Below are 18,384 nucleotides of genomic sequence, written 5' to 3' on the forward strand. Positions count from 1 at the left end.
AAATAGCTTGTAAAACACTATTTAAGGCTCTCAGACTAAGAGGTTACACTAGGACATTCCTCCGGAAAGCTCAAAGTACCTTCTTAGAAGTAAGAGTGCGAGATCCAGGCCCTAAATTAGCCCTGATAACCAGTTATTCAACACAGAGCACACTAGCCAACAACAGAATAAAAAGGAATTTTGAGAACCGAACGGATGATCTTCTAAAAGATTATAAAATTATATCGGCCTACAGAAAAAACAAAAACCTTAAAGATTATCTAGTACACAGCAAGCTAAAAGAAATCAACACACCAGCACGCGAGGGACCAGAATACTTCAAACCCAAACAATTAGTCAAAAATAGAACTACAAAACGCGTGTTAGAGATTAAACAACAAATAACAACCAGAACCAGCAACTGCATTTACTTAATCACATGTGACAAATGTGGTTTACAATATGTCGGAGAAACGGGTAAAACAATAGGTACAAGGCTGGGACAACACAGGTACAATATTAACAATGGAAAAAAGACAACCACAAGGTTTGTGCAACATTTCATGGCTCATGGCATTGAAGCTCTAAAATGCGCTGGACTTCAACACAATCCCAACTGGACAGTAGGACAAAGACGTTTTAATGAAAAACAGTGGATTAAGAACCTCAACACGGATTTTCCTGGAGGCTTAAACATGCCTAAAATCAGATCTTGAACACAACAAAACTTAAACTCGGGATTAAACTGGAGAAATCTAAAAATGATTGGATTAGACTTCCTTCGGATACATGGCGAATGCATTTATTCCTTGCATTGTGCCTACACATGTTGCGACCTGCAGTCGCAACATGTGTAGGCACAGTGCACTGAAGTTTTTTAATTCCCCCCCATTCGATGTCTATGTGTGCACGTGCCTGATGAGTTTAAGGCAGACAGCCTGCTTCCTCTTGTCCCCCTGACTGCAAACCTTAACCCATTTTGTGGCGGGAACCCCTTTTGGTGTTTTAAAATATCTACAAGCTCATAGTGGCGCGCTACGAGCTTGTAGGTCTGCTATTTTTGAAAAATCGTGAAAATGTGGCACAAATCTTTGAATATATATTTCAGTGCGAACATTTTTAATTCAAATATTGGCTTCTGAGGGGGGGGGGGTCCCTGGAACTACATATTTTGAGATGGGGGTCCGTGGCCCAATAGAGATAATTCTGGGGGTCCTTGACATGAAAAAGGTTGAGCACCGCTGACATAGAAACATGGGTGTTTCAGAAAATAGATTTAGAAGCCTTTTTTTATCGACACGACCTCAGTCGAAAATGGGTTAACCAGTGAGCTTCTATATAACAGCAACACTCAGAAGCGTGTCAAACACATGTCCATACGCAGCGTGCATGCACACACACATACACTCAGACATACATGCATGCGTACACGCACATGCACATTCTCTTTCTCTCTCTTAAGCACTAGTGCCCTCTATAGGTCAACGTCTTTTTTAATACCTTTTTATTTCATTTTAAGAAGAAAGGGACAGGCATACATAAAATGCAAATAAAACATAATTCAGATTCTTTGCCAACTACAGTAAGTCCCCCTTGCCTCGAGACGTCATTGTCTTTTAAAAAAAAACAATTCTTGCCTTTCTACAAGACAGACAGTGAAATGCTAAGTGATGAGGTGAAGCCGTGGGGTGTATCGTCCATGTCTCCGGCTCAGATCAGTGGCATTGATCTGGTATAGGCTTTGGTTCACAACCGCATAGGCTGTCTGTCTAATAGCTGCTGTCTCGTGTCCAGTATAATGTGCTATCGACTCTCTCTCCGTTCACTCAGCGCCAGACAATGGCTCGGCTCGACAGAGGCAGACGGAGAAAACGACAGCCTCCTTGAGCCCTTTTTGTCTGTCTGTCAGACTTATCCCCCCCCCCCCAAAAAAATGAGTTAATAGCACAGGCAGACTCTTCACATACTAGAGCATGTCTGAAATAAGTGTCAGAGCTGAAATTGAAATTGAAATATGAAATAAATGCTTAAGCAGGTAGCTAGGTGTAATGTTAGAGACCACAGAAGTGAACCTTTCAAGCCTGTTTTCTCAACTCGCTGTTTTCTGCAAGACATTACTCTATAAGCCATGTCTCCAAAACTGGTGGGCCAAACTGAACAACCAATATGTCAATTTGAAGCTATGATTCCCTGCTTTCATATATGACATGAAAAAACCAAAATGTTTCTTAGCCCCTCCTATGCCCGACTTTGCGTGTTTGTGTGGAATTTTAGCAGTGACTTGATTGGTTGATCACCCCATGGCGATGATTTGATTGGCTGAGCAAAGTTATGAGGATTAAAAAGTGCACGGCGGGAAAATTGAAGATGCAAATTGTGATCGGACCCGGAATGAGAAGATGTATGATTATAAGAGCGCCCCTCACTTCACACGGGTGTGATTTTTGTGTGTGACTAATTTAATATTCTAATTTGAGTCGTGTAGTGTATGAGCGCACAGCTGTGCAGATGAGCTTGCATACTTTATACTTGCATACTGTGTGTGTGTGTGTGTGTGTGTGTGTGTGTGTGTGTGTGTGTGTGTGTGTGTGTGTGTGTGTGTGTGTGTGTGTGTGTGTGTGTGTGTGTGTGTGTGTGTGTGTGTGTGTGTGTGTGTGTGTGTGTGCGTGCGTGCGTGCGTGTCCTGCTTGAACCAGTGCCGCTGTGATGAAGGACTTGGCGCCATGCTGCTACTAATTAAACATCCTAGTCACTCCATTGACTTAATTAGATGAGCCTGTTTCCTCGACTGCAAAAGGAGAGAGAGAGAGAGAGAGAGCGCGAGCATGGAAACATGCATGTGCACAGCAGCGCACACACAAAGATGAGGGGTTGATGAGGACAAAGTGGATTTGAACTGACAAGCATGTCCAGCGTATATGGCGGCCATGGAAGCTGAGTTTGCATAAGGACATGAAGCTATACGACATGGCCGACACTCTCTCAGGAGGTGTTAAATGGTAAACGCATTAGTGGCACTGGTGATAAAAGGAGAGAGAGATAGAGAGATGAGGTCACCAGTTATTGAGTGGCAAAAGGACAATGAAGAATATACTGTATACACAGAAGATGGATGGATGGAGAGAGGTCAGTCCGTTGCTCTCCCCAGGTTGGCAGAGCGAGTGTAGCCGTAGCGCCCAAGATTACATTATTAGATCATTGACACTGGGTGGGGAATTTTTTTTATTACAAACCTCTTTAAATGTGTTTATTAATAAAAACAAGAATATGGATGGATGGATGGAAATGGTTGAATGCATCCATTTCAGAATGCATGCTGAAATGGATGGATAGTTGTTGCACGCACGCACACGCACACACAGTCACACACACATGCTCCACATGTCCCAGACGCTTCTCCCTTCTGGCTCGCAAACTGTGGAATGAATGCAAGCTCATGAAAAGGCTCAAATGTAATTTAAATAGCATGTTGTGTAGACAGATGCCAGGTCATTGTTGACCTGGCATATGATCCTATATAATATATATAGTGTCTATAGTTTAAATGTAAAATTTTACAAAATGTAGATTTTTGGGGGATACTCTAACTGTTAAGCGTTATTCATAGTCTGGATTTTCGGTGGTGAGGTGACCACCGAACTATAACATGACGTCACGAGCCACGGTGAAGAGCAAACCACCACCGCTCCAGCCCTTCTCTCTGTTTTTACTCCCGCTCAACGTTATGGTGGTCACCTCACCACCGAAGCGGTGGCCACCTCACCAACGAAAATCCAGACTATGAATGAGCCTTTAGACTACTGATGATAGGTTCTTGTACGTATTTATTTTGTATGCATTGGATGATTTCTTTTTTGTTTGTTTAAAAAAATAGTACATTAACACTTGTGTAGTGCAGTCTAATCATTAACTGCAAAGTGATTACATGTTTTTTTTATTATTATTATTATTTTTACAAAACAGCAGAGTAAGATAATACACTAATATTAATTAATATGCTAATTAACCAGACAATATAATCCTCACTCAACACAGACACAACAAGCAAGCCTGGGCTTGTTCCGTTTTGCAAAACACCCAGGTGTCGCCTCGTCGCCTTGTGTTGACCTTGATTATTGTAAATCGCTCCGGATCAAGAGCATCTGCCTTATACAATATTGTACTTCATGCATACAGTACAACATGAGGTTAATATGTTTTTGTCTCGCTTTGTGTCGTCAGTGTGATCAGCAGAGCCCCGGGACTGAAGCTGGTGGTGGAGACGCTGATGTCCTCTCTGAAGCCCATCGGAAACATCGTGGTCATCTGCTGTGCCTTCTTCATCATCTTTGGCATCCTGGGAGTACAGGTGAGGAGATGGGAGCGGAGAGGAGAGGAGGGGAGGGGAGGGGAGGGGAGGGGAGGGGAGGGGAGGGGAGAGGAGAGGAGAGGAGAGGAGAGGAGAGGAGAGGAGAGGAGAGGAGAGGAGAGGAGAGGAGAGGAGAGGAGAGGAGAGGAGAGGAGAGGGAATCCAGAAAAGCGTAACAACCCTGATGACTGACTGAGACGGAAACTGTACCCTCATCTATCCGACCCAGCTGCAGTATAATGACCAATGACACATGATATCCCATGATCCTTCACTTCCTCACTGGGACGACGTCCACTATGTCATGTATACATAGTTTAGGCACACACCCGGAGAGATGACATGGCGAGAGTCAACGTAGTTATTTGTACAGTATACGTGGGACGAATAAAGGCTATTCTATATGCAGTTCTCTCATAATAGTAAGTCACACTCCAGGACATATATACAGCGGTTCCCAAACGTTCAAAGAGAAATTAGACATTCAGCCAGGACCCAAACTAGTAAAAAATAGCAGCTTCGCGCTGCATTGTGAGCTTGTAGATCGGCTATTTTCACTACTTCTTAAACATTTGTTTTCTAATTCATTCATTTTTTTTTTTCATTTTTTTACAAAAAACTTTTTTTACAAAAAACTTTTTTACAAAAAACTTTAAATGTAGGAAACAAAAATAAAGGGACCCCATAAAAAATGGTGCACATTAACCGCAAGCAGCGCATGTCGGACTGCATGTCCTCTGACCGTTGTTTCCAGATGTCCATGTCCGTTCCGTTGGTGTGTCGGATAAGCGTGCACACACCATGAAAATGTGTCCGCAACCCACCAATGGGTCCCGAACCTAGTGTTTGGGACCCAGTTAGGGACTCAATTACAGTATGGGGTTCTCGTAATAGTCTTTCGGCCCATGAAGGACCGATCTATACTAATGGGCTCTGTGTCCTTGGACGTCAGATGTGTCTCTGAATGACCCTCCCCCCCCCCCCGATCTAACGGATGTGTCGGGGCTAATGGTCATACGGACAGCACGCCTGGACAGCAATCGGAAGCCGCCTGCACTTGAGAATGGGCTTTTATATAGTGTTTGTTCACTCTTCCGTATAGTTAAACTATATAACTGCTCCAAAATCTATTAAATGATCCTCATGCCTGGCTTCTGCGATAAGCTTCGATAAGCTTCGCTTCCAGTGCAGTGTGACTATTACACACACTTTTCTCTCCCAGAGATAATAGATAATAGAGTGAATCTAATCTAATTGTATTGTCTGACCATTACTCACTAGCTCTATATTACAGTAGTTCAGTAGTGAAAATGTCAGCACACCAAGGTGTGAATCTTGGGTATAGGACAGTGAAAGTTACACTGATTGATGTTTTACCGCGCGTTTACCTAGATTACTGTAACCCATTAAAAGCAGGAAAGCAACTGTGTCATTTTAGATTTATTTTGCGTTGGCTATTCCAAAAAATAGCAGATGTGTAATACAAGTGTTAGGCGTACCACAATATATACAGATATCTGCTATTCAAAAATAGCAGATATACATGCTTGTACATCTGCTATTCATTTCTTTTACATTTTTGAAAAATATTGAGAGTGTGACTACTACCAATGTAGAAGGCATTCGTAGAATCGGCCACAGGTCTTAATGGTCAATTAAGCGCATACTGTAGCTGCTAAATGCCTAATACAATTGTGAATTGAAATTGTAAATTGAGTGCCGCTTTTAACTGGCTGGCTTTTGTTTGTGTTTCTTCTTCACCCAGCTGTTCAAGGGGAAGTTCTTTGTGTGTCAAGGAGAGGACGTCAGGAACATCACCAATAAGTCGGACTGCATGCGGGCCAGCTACAAGTGGATCAGGCACAAGTACAACTTTGACAACCTGGGCCAGGTGAGACCGCGTGCAGGGCATCCGGCATCCACTCTGGCCCCTTTTCCACCAAAATAACTTTGGTTCCGTTCTAGATTGTTGGAACCTTTGGTGCTTTCACTGAACCGGCGGCCATTTTCTTGGTTCCTATTCCGTTAAGGTTTCTGAACCAATTTCATTTTCAGTGGAAACACTCAATATTAGATGGGAATAAAGAACTGAACTGGTTCAATAACCTCGTTGGAAAGGTGGCCTCGGTGTCTAAAATATATTATTTGACCTTTTGTATATCGTCATACTGTACATAATATTTTACCTAAATCTAAGCCCCAAGCCCCTCTATTTTAGCTCTTTTCTTTAAAGGGATAGTTCAGATTTTTTTTAATTTAAGTTGTATGAAATACTTGCCATTAATATAGTGGTTGCAACTGTATTAATTGATTGCCAGAGTCCCGTGGTGGGAGTTCTGCTCTGGTTTTAGTGAATATTAAGTAGTTCTGGTCATTTTGTGGGGGGCACTGGGGCCACGCAGTAAAAGTAAATTAATCCACAAAACGAACGTAATTTGTATTGTTGACCTATTTCTAAAATATTAGCGTGACTTTCGTTCAACTTTGACCCCTCCATCACATGGAACTATTTTTTGGGCGTAGTGATATGGACACCAAAAACATAGTTCTGTGTGATAAAGTGTAAAGAGGAATATAAACAAGACCTTGGCCAAAACTTCATATTGCTCTAATACAACAAAAGTGTGTTCTTACATCCTCCATTTCACGATTTCAGCACTCGTGAGTAAATTAATTTAATTGCTATTATGAACGTTTTCAGTGACGTTGGACCCACAGGTTGCATTGTCGTCAATAATTAATCTGTCTTTAAAACGTTCTAATATTAATATAGCATATTGGCATTGTCTGTTGGTGCACACATGTTATATGGACCATGTAACATAACAACATGGTCAACAGCACTGTTTGCAAATGTAGCTACATTTGTTGGCCACAAAGACAATTTAGACACAACATGCTGCTGCCTGCTAATGGAGCTTGTAGATATAGGCTAATTATTTTTCGGGGGAAATTGCAGATAGTTTAGCAGAGACTGAAGTTGGAAAGGCTGTATGCCCAGTGCGGCAGTGCCTGCTGGCTGCTGTGTCTTGTGTCAGCGGGCAGCGCAGGTAGTAGTGGATATGCGCTAAACGCATGCATGCATGTTAATTAATTCATTCATTCATTAATTGGCTGAATCAGTAGGGGCCTTTTGATTTGGTGAAGCGCCAGGGCCTTGAGAGGGGTTAATCCGTCACTGGTGATAGAGGGGTAAAACAAGAACGAAAGTTGCACTAATATTTTAGAAATAGGTCAACAATACAAATGACGTTAGTTTTGTGGATTAATTAACTTTTACTGCGTGGCCCCAGTACCCCCCACAAAATGACCGGAACTACTTGATATTTCACCAAAACCAGAGCAGAACTCCCACCACAGGACTCGGGCAATCAATTAATACAGTTGCAACCACTATATTAATGGCAAGTATTTCATACAACTTAAGTTAAAAAAATCTGAACTATCCCTTTAAGATTTAAGATGAAAGTGGTAAGAGTATTGAAAATAGCTTTTACTAAATAATTGATTGATTGTTTGAATACTTTATAGGACAGAATAAATGTCAGACATTTTTCCATTGTATTAAATTCATCAACATGGTCATTAGATGCACTGGAACACACACAGGTACTGTATACTTTCTTCCCCTACATACAAAACACACGCACAAAATGAACACAAGCTTTTGTGGAGAAAGTCAGAAATTGTTGAGCATTAACGTTCTTTACATACGTATACCTGTGCTGGTTTTGACCCATGTTGTTGCGTCTCTCCTCCTCTCTCCTATCCCCCACGTCCAGGCCTTGATGTCTCTCTTTGTACTGGCCTCCAAGGACGGATGGGTGGACATTATGTACGATGGACTGGACTCCGTAGGCGTTGACCAGCAGGTATAAGCGTGTGTCTCGTACGCACAGGGCACAGCTGTTGCCACAAACACAGACAACACGCGTGCATTACATTTTGACCTATAAGCTGTCATGTTTTAGCTATTGAAGAATTCACGTCAAGTAAGAATGTATTACTGTTTAAGCCAAGTAACTAATTCAACAAGTCAAATAACTACTTGAGTAACATTAACTCATTTTGGGCGGGAACCCCTTTTGGGGTTTGAAGCATTATGTTAATTTAGCTATTGAAAAATAGCAGATCTACAAGTTCATAGCGCGCCACCAAGTGGCGCGCTATGAGCTTGTAGGTCTGCTATTTTTTAAAAATCGTAAAAATGCGGCACAAATCTTTGAATATATATTCTTATATATAAGACTTTTTTATTTTTTTTATTTTTTGACGTCAGGTCAAATTGGGTTAAAGGTAGCGTATAATAATTTTATTTAAAGCAAAATAGAAAGTGGGTTTCCAATTTCAGCCAATCAGGAGAGAGTAGCCATTCATCATTGAATGTTATAGTGTTCCAGTTCCAAATTCTGCTCATTTCCGTGTCATCACTTCCATCCCTTGTTGATTGATGTGTGAGTTACCTCTCTGATTGGATGAAATTGGTAGATGGCAGAACTGTTCTGTCCTCATTTCTGACGGCTTTATAAATATATATGACATACCGAGGCTGCCGGGATTGTTTAATTACCTTTGGAGTATATACGCCAAGTATTTGCGCCTTTGATCCATGGAAATCCGCTTGAGAACACTCCGACGACAGTAACACTCTGTTCGCCTCTCTGTCCTCTCCAGCCTCAGACGATAGTGTAACACTCTGTTCGCCCCTCTGTCCTCTCCAGCCGCAGACGATAGTGTAACACTGTCTGCCTCTCTGTCCTCTCCAGCCTCAGACGATAGTGTAACACTCTGTCCGCCTCATGTCCTCTCCAGCCGCAGACGATAGTGTAACACTCTATCCGCCTCATGTCCTCTCCAGCCGCAGACGATAGTGTAACACTCCGTCCGCCTCTCTGTCCTCTCCAGCCGCAGACGATAGTGTAACACTCCGTCCGCCTCTCTGTCCTCTCCAGCCTCAGACGATAGTGTAACACTCCGTCCGCCTCTCTGTCCTCTCCAGCCGCAGATGAACTACAACCCGTGGATGCTGCTCTACTTCATCTCCTTCCTGCTGATCGTGTCGTTCTTCGTGCTCAACATGTTCGTGGGCGTGGTGGTGGAGAACTTCCACAAGTGCCGGCGCTCGCAGGAGGCCGAGGAGGCCAAGATCCGCGAGGAGAAGCGCCTGAAGCGCATGGAGAAAAAGAGACGGAGTAAGGAGAAGGAGCTCGCTGGTCGGTAGTCTTTCCACATCTTTCTGAGTCCTTGCTTGATTTGAGCCTGTTTTTATCTTTATAAGTTGGTTTGGCCTTTTAATTAACGGAGGAACGCACATACCCCCCTTTTGAGCAGCGCTATACAGTAGAACCCCCCCGCCCCCCCCTCCGCCTCCCGAGACGCCTTGGGTATACACCTCCCCTCCCTCCCTCCCTCCTCTCCGATCGACCCCCTCTCCCCCCTTCCTTCGTGTAGACCCCCCCCCCCCCCCTGCGGCGGTCACCCGTCCTGGCAACCGAACGACGCGAGGACAGACGACCGCTGGCGGTTATTATAGGCTTTTAGAACCCTCCCCCCGCCCCCCCTACTCTCCCCCATCCTCCCCCCCCTCCCTCGGTCTCCCGCTCCCCTTGTGCGTCGCCCTGCCTGGCCTGGTGTAGTAGGCAGCAGCTCGCGCTGGCTTGCGGGGCACGGCACCGATTGGGAGCAGCATGCCCGCCCGGTGTGTTGGTGGGGGTGGCGACGGGGGGCTTGCATGGTAGTTTGGTTGTTGTGTGCATTATACGGAGCTATATATGGCTAGAGGAGGAGGAGGGGTTTGAGGAGGGCGAGATTAGTTTTATTTGAAGAAAAGAAAACACAGGGGAAAAAAAAAACCCTGATGGGGGTCGAACTCCGTGCGTATAGATCGCCCCGCTCCCGGGCCCTTCTCCTCTTCTGCATGCGGTTCGGTTAGTACAAAGACCGGGAGGTCTGGTTCCTATGATTTGAGTCCACTGCTCTCCTATACTATACACCCCCTAAATATAATAAGCATTGCCCAATTCTTGCATTGGAATTTTTTGGGGACTTTCTTTTTTTTTTTTCTCCATCTACTTTTTTCTTTTCTTTTTCCAAAGGCAAATCTTGTGCCTTTGCAAAGTGTTCCCTATAGGAGCAGTGGATGTTATGCCGGCCGCGCTCACTGTATAGCAGATAATGTAAGGCTTTTGATGATTTCCTGCTGTGTATGCGATAATCACGGGGGAACAGCGGGAAATGTGTATGTATGTTCATCTCTTGAGAAATACAGATGGACGTGGATCTTCTTCTTTTTTTCTTTTTTTCCCCCTTTTTTTCCCCCAGGAGGCGTTGTGCCAGGGGGGTAATTGACCCTACAGAGCAACTGCCACACCCAAAGTCTCTCACACACACACACACACACGCACACACGCACACGCACACCACATGGTTTTACGAAAACAACACAGGTACACTTGCTTACCTTTTTTTTCCCCTCCCGAACGCACACGAGCCCTTCCATAATCACGAGTTGATTTTCCCCCGTTTCCTTTGAATATTTTTATTTGCTACAATTTTTTGGTAGAAAAGTTTGTCTTAGTTTTTTTTTTTTTTTTTTTTTTTCAAGCTTGATATTTTTCTGTTGCTCGGAAACCATAATTCCTTTTTTTTTAATATATATATATTTTGACTAAATGGCTATTCAGATTGAGGACCCAAAAGATGGTGACAAAAGGCAAGTGTGAAAAAGAGAAAAATGGAAGGTTACATTTTCTCTCTCTTTTTCTTTTTCACTCAAAAGTGAAAGTGGTTCTCAAAAGTGTTTCTCAAATTGGGGTGCAGGGGACCCTATACCAAACGGACCCTTATACGGGTCTGTAACTCTGAGAGTGTTAGACATGGAACCAAATGGACCCGCATGGGTCCATTTGGTTCCATGCGTACTCTCTCAGAGTTACGGGCCGGTTCCAAGTTTGAGAACAAACCACCCTATTAGGTGTTCCATTGCAAGTTTTTGGTCGTATAGGAGTGAAGGGTGGTCGTTGTTGTTGTTGTTGTCGGAGAGACCTCTGGTTTTTAAGTTGAATGGCCGGTGAAAGTGGACAGCGTTAATCAAGACCACTGGACTCAGAACCTCATGGAAAGACAACGGAGCACTTTATACCACGCCAGCTTATTCTCTCATCGCTTCCTTCTGGCCTTACTCCATCGCTATTTCCCTGTTGCTCTCTCTCTCTCTCTTTCTCTCATTCTCATTTTTTCTTTCTCTCTCTCTCTCTCTCTCTCTCTCTCTCTCATTCTCATTTTCCACTCGCTCATTCACACTCGCTCACTCCAGCATGGCAGTGTTACGGTGAAATCGGTGACCTGCTGGAATTATGTGACCATCTTGTTGACTTCACACAACTTACCATGGAGGTCTTTAAATGTGTGGCCTGAATACCGCAATAGGTTGAACTCTGCTAATAAACGCTGACATTATGTGATTGTCTACACGATTGTCATATATTCCGGAGGTCACCAATTTCTCCGTAACACCACCACGCTCCAGTGGCCGAGCTTTTGGGTATTATTGGAATTTGGCTTATTCTCTCATCGCTTCCTTCTGGCCTAATTACTCCATCGCTATTTCCCTGTCTCTCTCTGTCTCTCTGTCTCTCTCTCTCTCTCTCTCTCTCTCTCTCTCTCTCTCTCTCTCTCTCTCTCTCTCTCTCTCTCTCTCTCTCTCTCTCACACACTAATATCCCCACATCCATCTTCTCTTCCTCTTTGCTGCTGCTGCTTCTCTCTTATATATACTAACCCGGTCTCGTCCCCCTCTATAGATATTTGTGTTCCTGGGCTGAGTTCACGGTTTTCAGACGGCACTCTAAAAGGTACTGAAGTTCACATTCGCATGTTGTCTCACGTTGTCACGTGTTGTGTCAAAAACAAACCACCCTCCCCCCCCTCGCCACCACCACCACCACCCACGCCATTGGTGGCCGATAGGGGGGGTCCCCCCCCCCCCAAAAAAAAAGCTTCAACGTTGTTCACGAGAGGTATGGGTACCCATCCCGTGTTGACCCGCCCCCCTACCTCTTTCTCATCAGACCTCAGTCTCAGTCTGCTAAGTCTGGACATGCTGTTATGCCCCTCCCTCCTTCTTCACCATGTTTTTTTTTTTTGTGTGTGTGTGTCCCTGTCATCGCTCACTGTATCGTGACTCCTTATTGTCCTTTAATTGTCACAGTTTCTCTCCACGCACAAAAATAAGATGGTTCATCTATACCGTATGCTGTCCACAGCTGGCTCCTGCCTCCACCGTCACTCACGTTGGAGTGGACTCCAGTGAAGTGGGTTTTATGTGTGTTTGGTTTCCCGACGTACCAACAGAACGCCCTATACCCAATGCATGCATGTCAGGAGCTAGAGGTTAGTTTTAACCTGCCATGCATGTCAGGGAGCCACAGGTTAGTTGTAACCGGCCACACATGTGGGACTCGGGAGCGGTGGTGTTGTTGGACTAATGCCTGTCGGACCGTTAGCATGTCTAAAACCAACGTATATGCACCCCCCCAGTGAAGTTGTATACGTACGTATAGCCGTGTGGTTGCCGAGCATCGGCACTATAGAGCGTCGCAGGCCCGCCCCCTTTCAGAACGACGAGTGGCCCAGGAAATGATTCTCCGTTCATTTTCTCCATAGGCTTTTCAAAAAGTATTTATATACAGACGGTTACGCCGCGGACAAAGACAACTCGGATCGTGACAAATCATGACAATACTTACAATGTTTTGGGGCGATCAAATAATTAGAAAGAAGAAAAACAAAATAAATAGTGTTGTATCCTGCCTTTATTTTCTTCTTTCAAATTATTTGATCGGCACAAAAGATTGTGTTTGTTGTCATGATTTGTCACGATCCGAGTTGTCTTTGTCCGCGGTGTAACTGTCTTTATATAAATACTTTTTGAAAAGCCTATGGAGAAAATGAATGGAGAATCATTTCCTGGGCCACTCGTCGTTCTGAAAGGGGGAGGGACTGCGACGCTCTATAGCCGATCTACAAGCGTCAGAGACAGGGACATAGAGGGAGAATGGGACAGGGGAGGAGTATAGAGAATGTCTGTAAACCATTTTTTTCCAAGGCATACCAGGTCAAAATAAAGTTGTTTTGTTTTCCGAGGAAGCCAATGCTTTCCGTTCATTTCGGTGCAATTTGAAAGTCATTGCTTGAGATAGGTAATCCATTACACTGTTAGCCTGCTATATTGACTTTTTTGTTTTTGTCAAATAGTTTGTCAAATAGTTTGTCATTGGTGTGTGGTGTGTGTGTGTGTGCGTGACTGCGTGTGCGTGCGTGAGCGTGCGACGTGTGTGTGTGTGTGTGTGTGTGTGTGTGGGGGGGGGGGGGGGGGGGGTTGCATTGCAAAGCACATATGGATTTCAAAAGTCTAGACCAAAACGTTCCTGCGATGTTGATTAATTATTTATTTCTTGACATTTTAATAAGAATACAGAGAAAATAACACGCAGCAAGAATATACAGCCATTCATGGGGTAATGGTCGCTGCTGTATATACAGTATGGCCGAAGTAAAAGCTGTGAATAGACGTGACATTTATATACTGTACTGACACTGGTCTGGCCCTTTGTTTTGTCCTCGCGGATGGAATCATGTTTCTTTACAGTTGTTCCATTAGCGCTGTAGTTTGATCTACCACTCTGTTGTCCTCTTGTGCTCCTCTCCAGTGGTGGAAAGTAACTATAAGTACTTTTACTTAACCCATTTAGGCCTCACGATTAAAAAAAAATAGCAGACCTATAAGCTTGTAGCGTGCCACTCGGTGGCGCGCTATGAGCTTGTAGATCTGCTATTTTTCAATAGCTAAATTATAACATAATGTTTAAAACACCAAAAGGGGTTCCCGCCCGAAATGTGTTAAGTACTGTACTTAAGTACAATTTTGAGGTATTTGTACTTTACTTGAGTATTTCCTATTCCAAGTACTTTTTAATTCTACTCCACTACATCTCGGAGCCAATTCTTTTACTTTTACTCCACTACAATTATTTGAAAACTTGAGTTACTAGTTACTTTGGAGATTTTAATTGGAAAATATACACTAACCACATACATTTCGGCCATTTGAAAATATATTTTGTACACATTTTGAACTTGTGAACGCAACGCAACGCAAGTAGCTCTAAATTGCAGTATTGGTACTTTTACTTAAGTAAAACAATTGAGTTCCCTCTTCTCTCTGCCGCTGTCAGTCGTATACCGTACGTGTGATAAGATGATGGTGGATCGATGCAGCGTGGTCAGGGTGCATTGTGTTCCTCGTGGTGGTGGTGTTGCCTCAGTGGCAGCAAACACACAGCAGCGCAGTCCTCGAGACTTTGCCTTACAAATGGATCAATTATCACTGAGCGCTTCGCTGTGTACACCTGACAATGCACCGTTAATGCTTCATTCACACCAAGGAAGCTAGAAGCAGCTTCTTGCTTCTATATAGCTCCCATGTTATCTCTACGAATTAATAGCTTTTCTTTTGTTTTTTGCGTGCCAGCTTCTGGCGGTGTGGACGTGGCTTAACCTTTCAAACAAAGGCTGTTCCGGTGTTAGAAGCTATAGGCCGTTTATGAAGTCTATTTTCAGCCCATGCGAGGCCAAAGTATACTTGAGTCATCATAAGGAATTACACAGTTCCGTGGGCACCCCGGCCTCCTTTCTTTTTATGTTCCAAATGGCCTGTTTCATCAATGATACAGGGCTTTAATTAGTTTGGTCGGTGGCGGGGAAGCGACCTAGCTTGTTTATTAGACGCGCCCCGGCGCCCAATAACGGCGGATTCTCCACAACGAGGAAGGAGTTGTTTGTTATTGTTATCGAGACGTAAGCGGTTAAACAGTGACCACAGAACAAGACTGTGGAGCTGACAGGACTATAGCAGTGATAAATACAGTACACTGTCAGAGCTGCAGTATAGCATCCTGGATGAGTCCAGGACCATGCACACAATCGTTTGTGTTACATAATACTTGTCCAGGACTCACTGCTGGTTTAGGCTATGTCGGGGAGAAACCACCTAATTCCAAAATGTAGCTCAAGTGGAGTTAGGAGGTTTTCGCTGAAGCACTTTTTAATACTTTCCATTTTGTTCAATATTTTCTTTAACCAACTGTTATGGACCTTCGTCTAGGGTGAAGGGACATGACACAATTTGAGAGGAGACAGGGTGAAAAGAACTTCAATTTATTTGTAGCAGCTCTTTTCTTTCAGTTGCAGAGACAATTTGTACAATTCTGGTTCACAATTCTCCAATATGTTAGCTTCAGAGTGCAGGTGCTATACTAAAGAAACTAATCTAACTAGAAAACAAAAGTTTACCCCTACCTAAAGGCCCTAACAGAATTTAAACAAAAGACAATTCTAAATCCCTAACTACCCTAACTAACCAAAATTACAATAAGGTAACAAAAGAAAAGACCTGGCACTCCTACATGGTGGAGGTAGGAACCGGGCTTTTTAAACAAGGATCGATAGCAGGTTTTACAGACTCATAATATAATATAATAAAGATTACTTTAAACAAAACTGGACTAAGCAAAACAAATCATAACTTACAGCAAGGAACCAGAACTAAGAGCAAACAAAATAATAAGGCAGGCACAAGAGAGGACTAGAGGGATCGAGTCTCTGCTGCAGAATGCTGTCGTCCCCTCCAGAGCAGAAGTTCAACTGAGACTTTATACAGAAACAGGAAGAGTGCCCAGCCAACAGGAAACTGGTGTTGTCAGGGAGAACCAATAAGGACCAGAGGGGGGCAGGTCCAATCAGGGACCTGTCACTCAGAGCCATGTCTGTCAATTCACTTGAGTACTGCAGCAAAATAAATACAACTTGTTACATGCCCTAAAACATAATAACAAATACCAAACTTATAATTATTATCCTAATTTAGTAACCACCATAAATAATAATTATACTTAAACAAATAACAAATAATCAAAAGGACCGTGGTCCGTAACACCAACACACAGACATAAAGGGTGTTCAATAGCATTGATTTAAAAAAATAATAATAATCAAAATCCTCAAAAATGGCGTTGGGTATGGTTTCTTCCGGACAGTAACGGCATATTGTTGAGGGCTGAAAACCTTGTGTCTCCAAATTCCACCTTTTTCAATACAATATTCTATCGAGGTGTTGTGTTTGACAATCTTTATTATATACATTTGAGGGCCTTTATTTATAATAGTACACACAGCAGCCAGGAAACAGAGAGAGAGAGACGGGGAGTGACATGATGGTTGTCAGGATTGGGATTTGAACCTGCAATAACACGCTGTCAGGGTGCATTAGAGCCTATACGGTATGTGCCTGGACCGCTAGGCCAGCGGGAAGCCCGTCTACAAGCTCACATTGCTTTGCAACGCTACGGGGTTGTGACCTTGTCCATCGGCTACTCGCTAGTGTTGTATGTTAAGGAACCACAAATCCATAGACCACTCAATATGCTACGCAAGCACTTCAAATTGGATGGCAGGTTAAACGGGTTTTTTATAAATATTTAAGTATTAAGAGCTTGTGACTAAATAATAAACTATGTTTGGATCCATTTGGAACTCTGGGTCTTTTCCAAGTTTTGGACATGCAGAAGTGTTCTGCCTATATAGCGACAGCCGGGCTCTTTGTAAGCATAGGCAACGGACACACATGGAAACATTATTTATGATTATGATGAATGATAATACTTAGGCTTGGCACTGTTAATATGCTGTAGTTAAGGCTTGGTTTAATTGAATAATCGATTAGCGGTTAACTATTAGGAATATATTCATACACCCCCCCCCCCCCAGCTATGGGACGTTATCAGCCAGGTACGAACATGTTTGTACACCCCCCCCCCCCCCCCACCCCCGGTATACTCCGTATATGAAGTGGTTGAGCCCCTAAGCAGCTTTCAACATTGGTCTGGTTGCGCCTCCGTCACCACCAGCTATGGGATCTTTACATCTCCTCTGTTTTAACAGTTTTGCTCAGCACCAAGGATGTGTGTTTACATATCTTACAGTGTCCGCCCTGGGACTGGGAGGTCGGGGTTCGATCCCCGTCATACCAAAGACGAAGAACAATGGGACCCGGTGCCTCCCTGCTTGGCGCTCAGCATCAATAGTTGGAGAGTAATAAGGTAATAAGTCCCTGCCATGCACATATAGACATGTGTCACGTCCTGGGGGTGTACTTGTACATCAAGCTGTCTCACGCTATACAGAATCAGGAGATAGGCTCATGTGCCCTATGGGCCTCATGGCTCGGCAAGGCGGCTTATACCTCATATTATGCGCTGGGTGAGCACAAACCTCCATACAAGCAAATTGGCAGAGATTTCCGGTTATCTCTCCTGGATATAAATATATAACTCTACGTTTTGGCACCCGTGATGTGTGTCTGCTACAAACTTGTTTCCATGGGGACCTGGTGAAGCGGGAGACTGTGGAGAGGTGCATGAGCTGATGACCAAACTCCAGATTGTTATTGGACCTCTGTGCGTGCGTGCGTGCGTGCATGCTTGCGTGTGTGTGTGTGTGTGTGTGTGTGTGTGTGTGTGTGTGTGTGTGTGTGTGTGTGTGTGTGTGTGTGTGTGTGTGTGTGTGTGTGTGTGTGTGTGTGTGTGTGTGTGTGTGTGTGTGTGTGTGTGTGTGTGTGTGTGTGTGTGTGTGTGTGTCTGTGTAAGCCAAGGTAGCAGATGGTTACAGAGCAGACTGTAAAATATGCAGGAGCAGCTCTCCAGCCCCAAAGTCCTCCCTGTGCGTCTGTGTCACTGTCTGAGTGAAGAAGCACGACCCATGTTTATCTCTTTCTCTCCATCTCTCTCTCTCTATCTTTCTCTCTCCCTCTCTCTCCACTTGAGCTGTCTCTCGCTCTAACACTTCGACGCTCCTTGACTGTGTGTTTATTTATGTTTGAGATAGTCTGGTAATGATTACGTTTTGATTAGATCGACGTTGTTAGTGTCTTTCTTACACCAACGGTGTCCAGGCCATATATGGACATTCAATTCTGTGCGTACTGTATTTGGTTAATTTGG

The 18,384-nt window shown here is 43.8% G+C and overlaps 1 protein-coding gene across 1 annotated transcript in view; it reads left to right on the top strand.

Annotated features, from left to right (window-relative positions):
- The window catches only part of cacna1g (calcium channel, voltage-dependent, T type, alpha 1G subunit), a 382,705-nt gene that overhangs the window by 306,056 nt on the left and 58,265 nt on the right, over nt 1-18,384 (top strand). Inside the window, exons 22-25 of the mRNA XM_083787505.1 lie at nt 4,201-4,327; nt 6,093-6,218; nt 8,110-8,199; nt 9,327-9,519. Of these exons, the coding sequence (XP_083643631.1) occupies nt 4,201-4,327; nt 6,093-6,218; nt 8,110-8,199; nt 9,327-9,519 (536 nt within the window). The remainder of the gene's footprint in view (nt 1-4,200; nt 4,328-6,092; nt 6,219-8,109; nt 8,200-9,326; nt 9,520-18,384) is intronic.

The sequence above is a fragment of the Protomyctophum parallelum genome (genome assembly GCF_964188405.1).
Source record: "Protomyctophum parallelum genome assembly, chromosome: 17".
Classification (NCBI taxonomy): domain Eukaryota; kingdom Metazoa; phylum Chordata; class Actinopteri; order Myctophiformes; family Myctophidae; genus Protomyctophum; species Protomyctophum parallelum.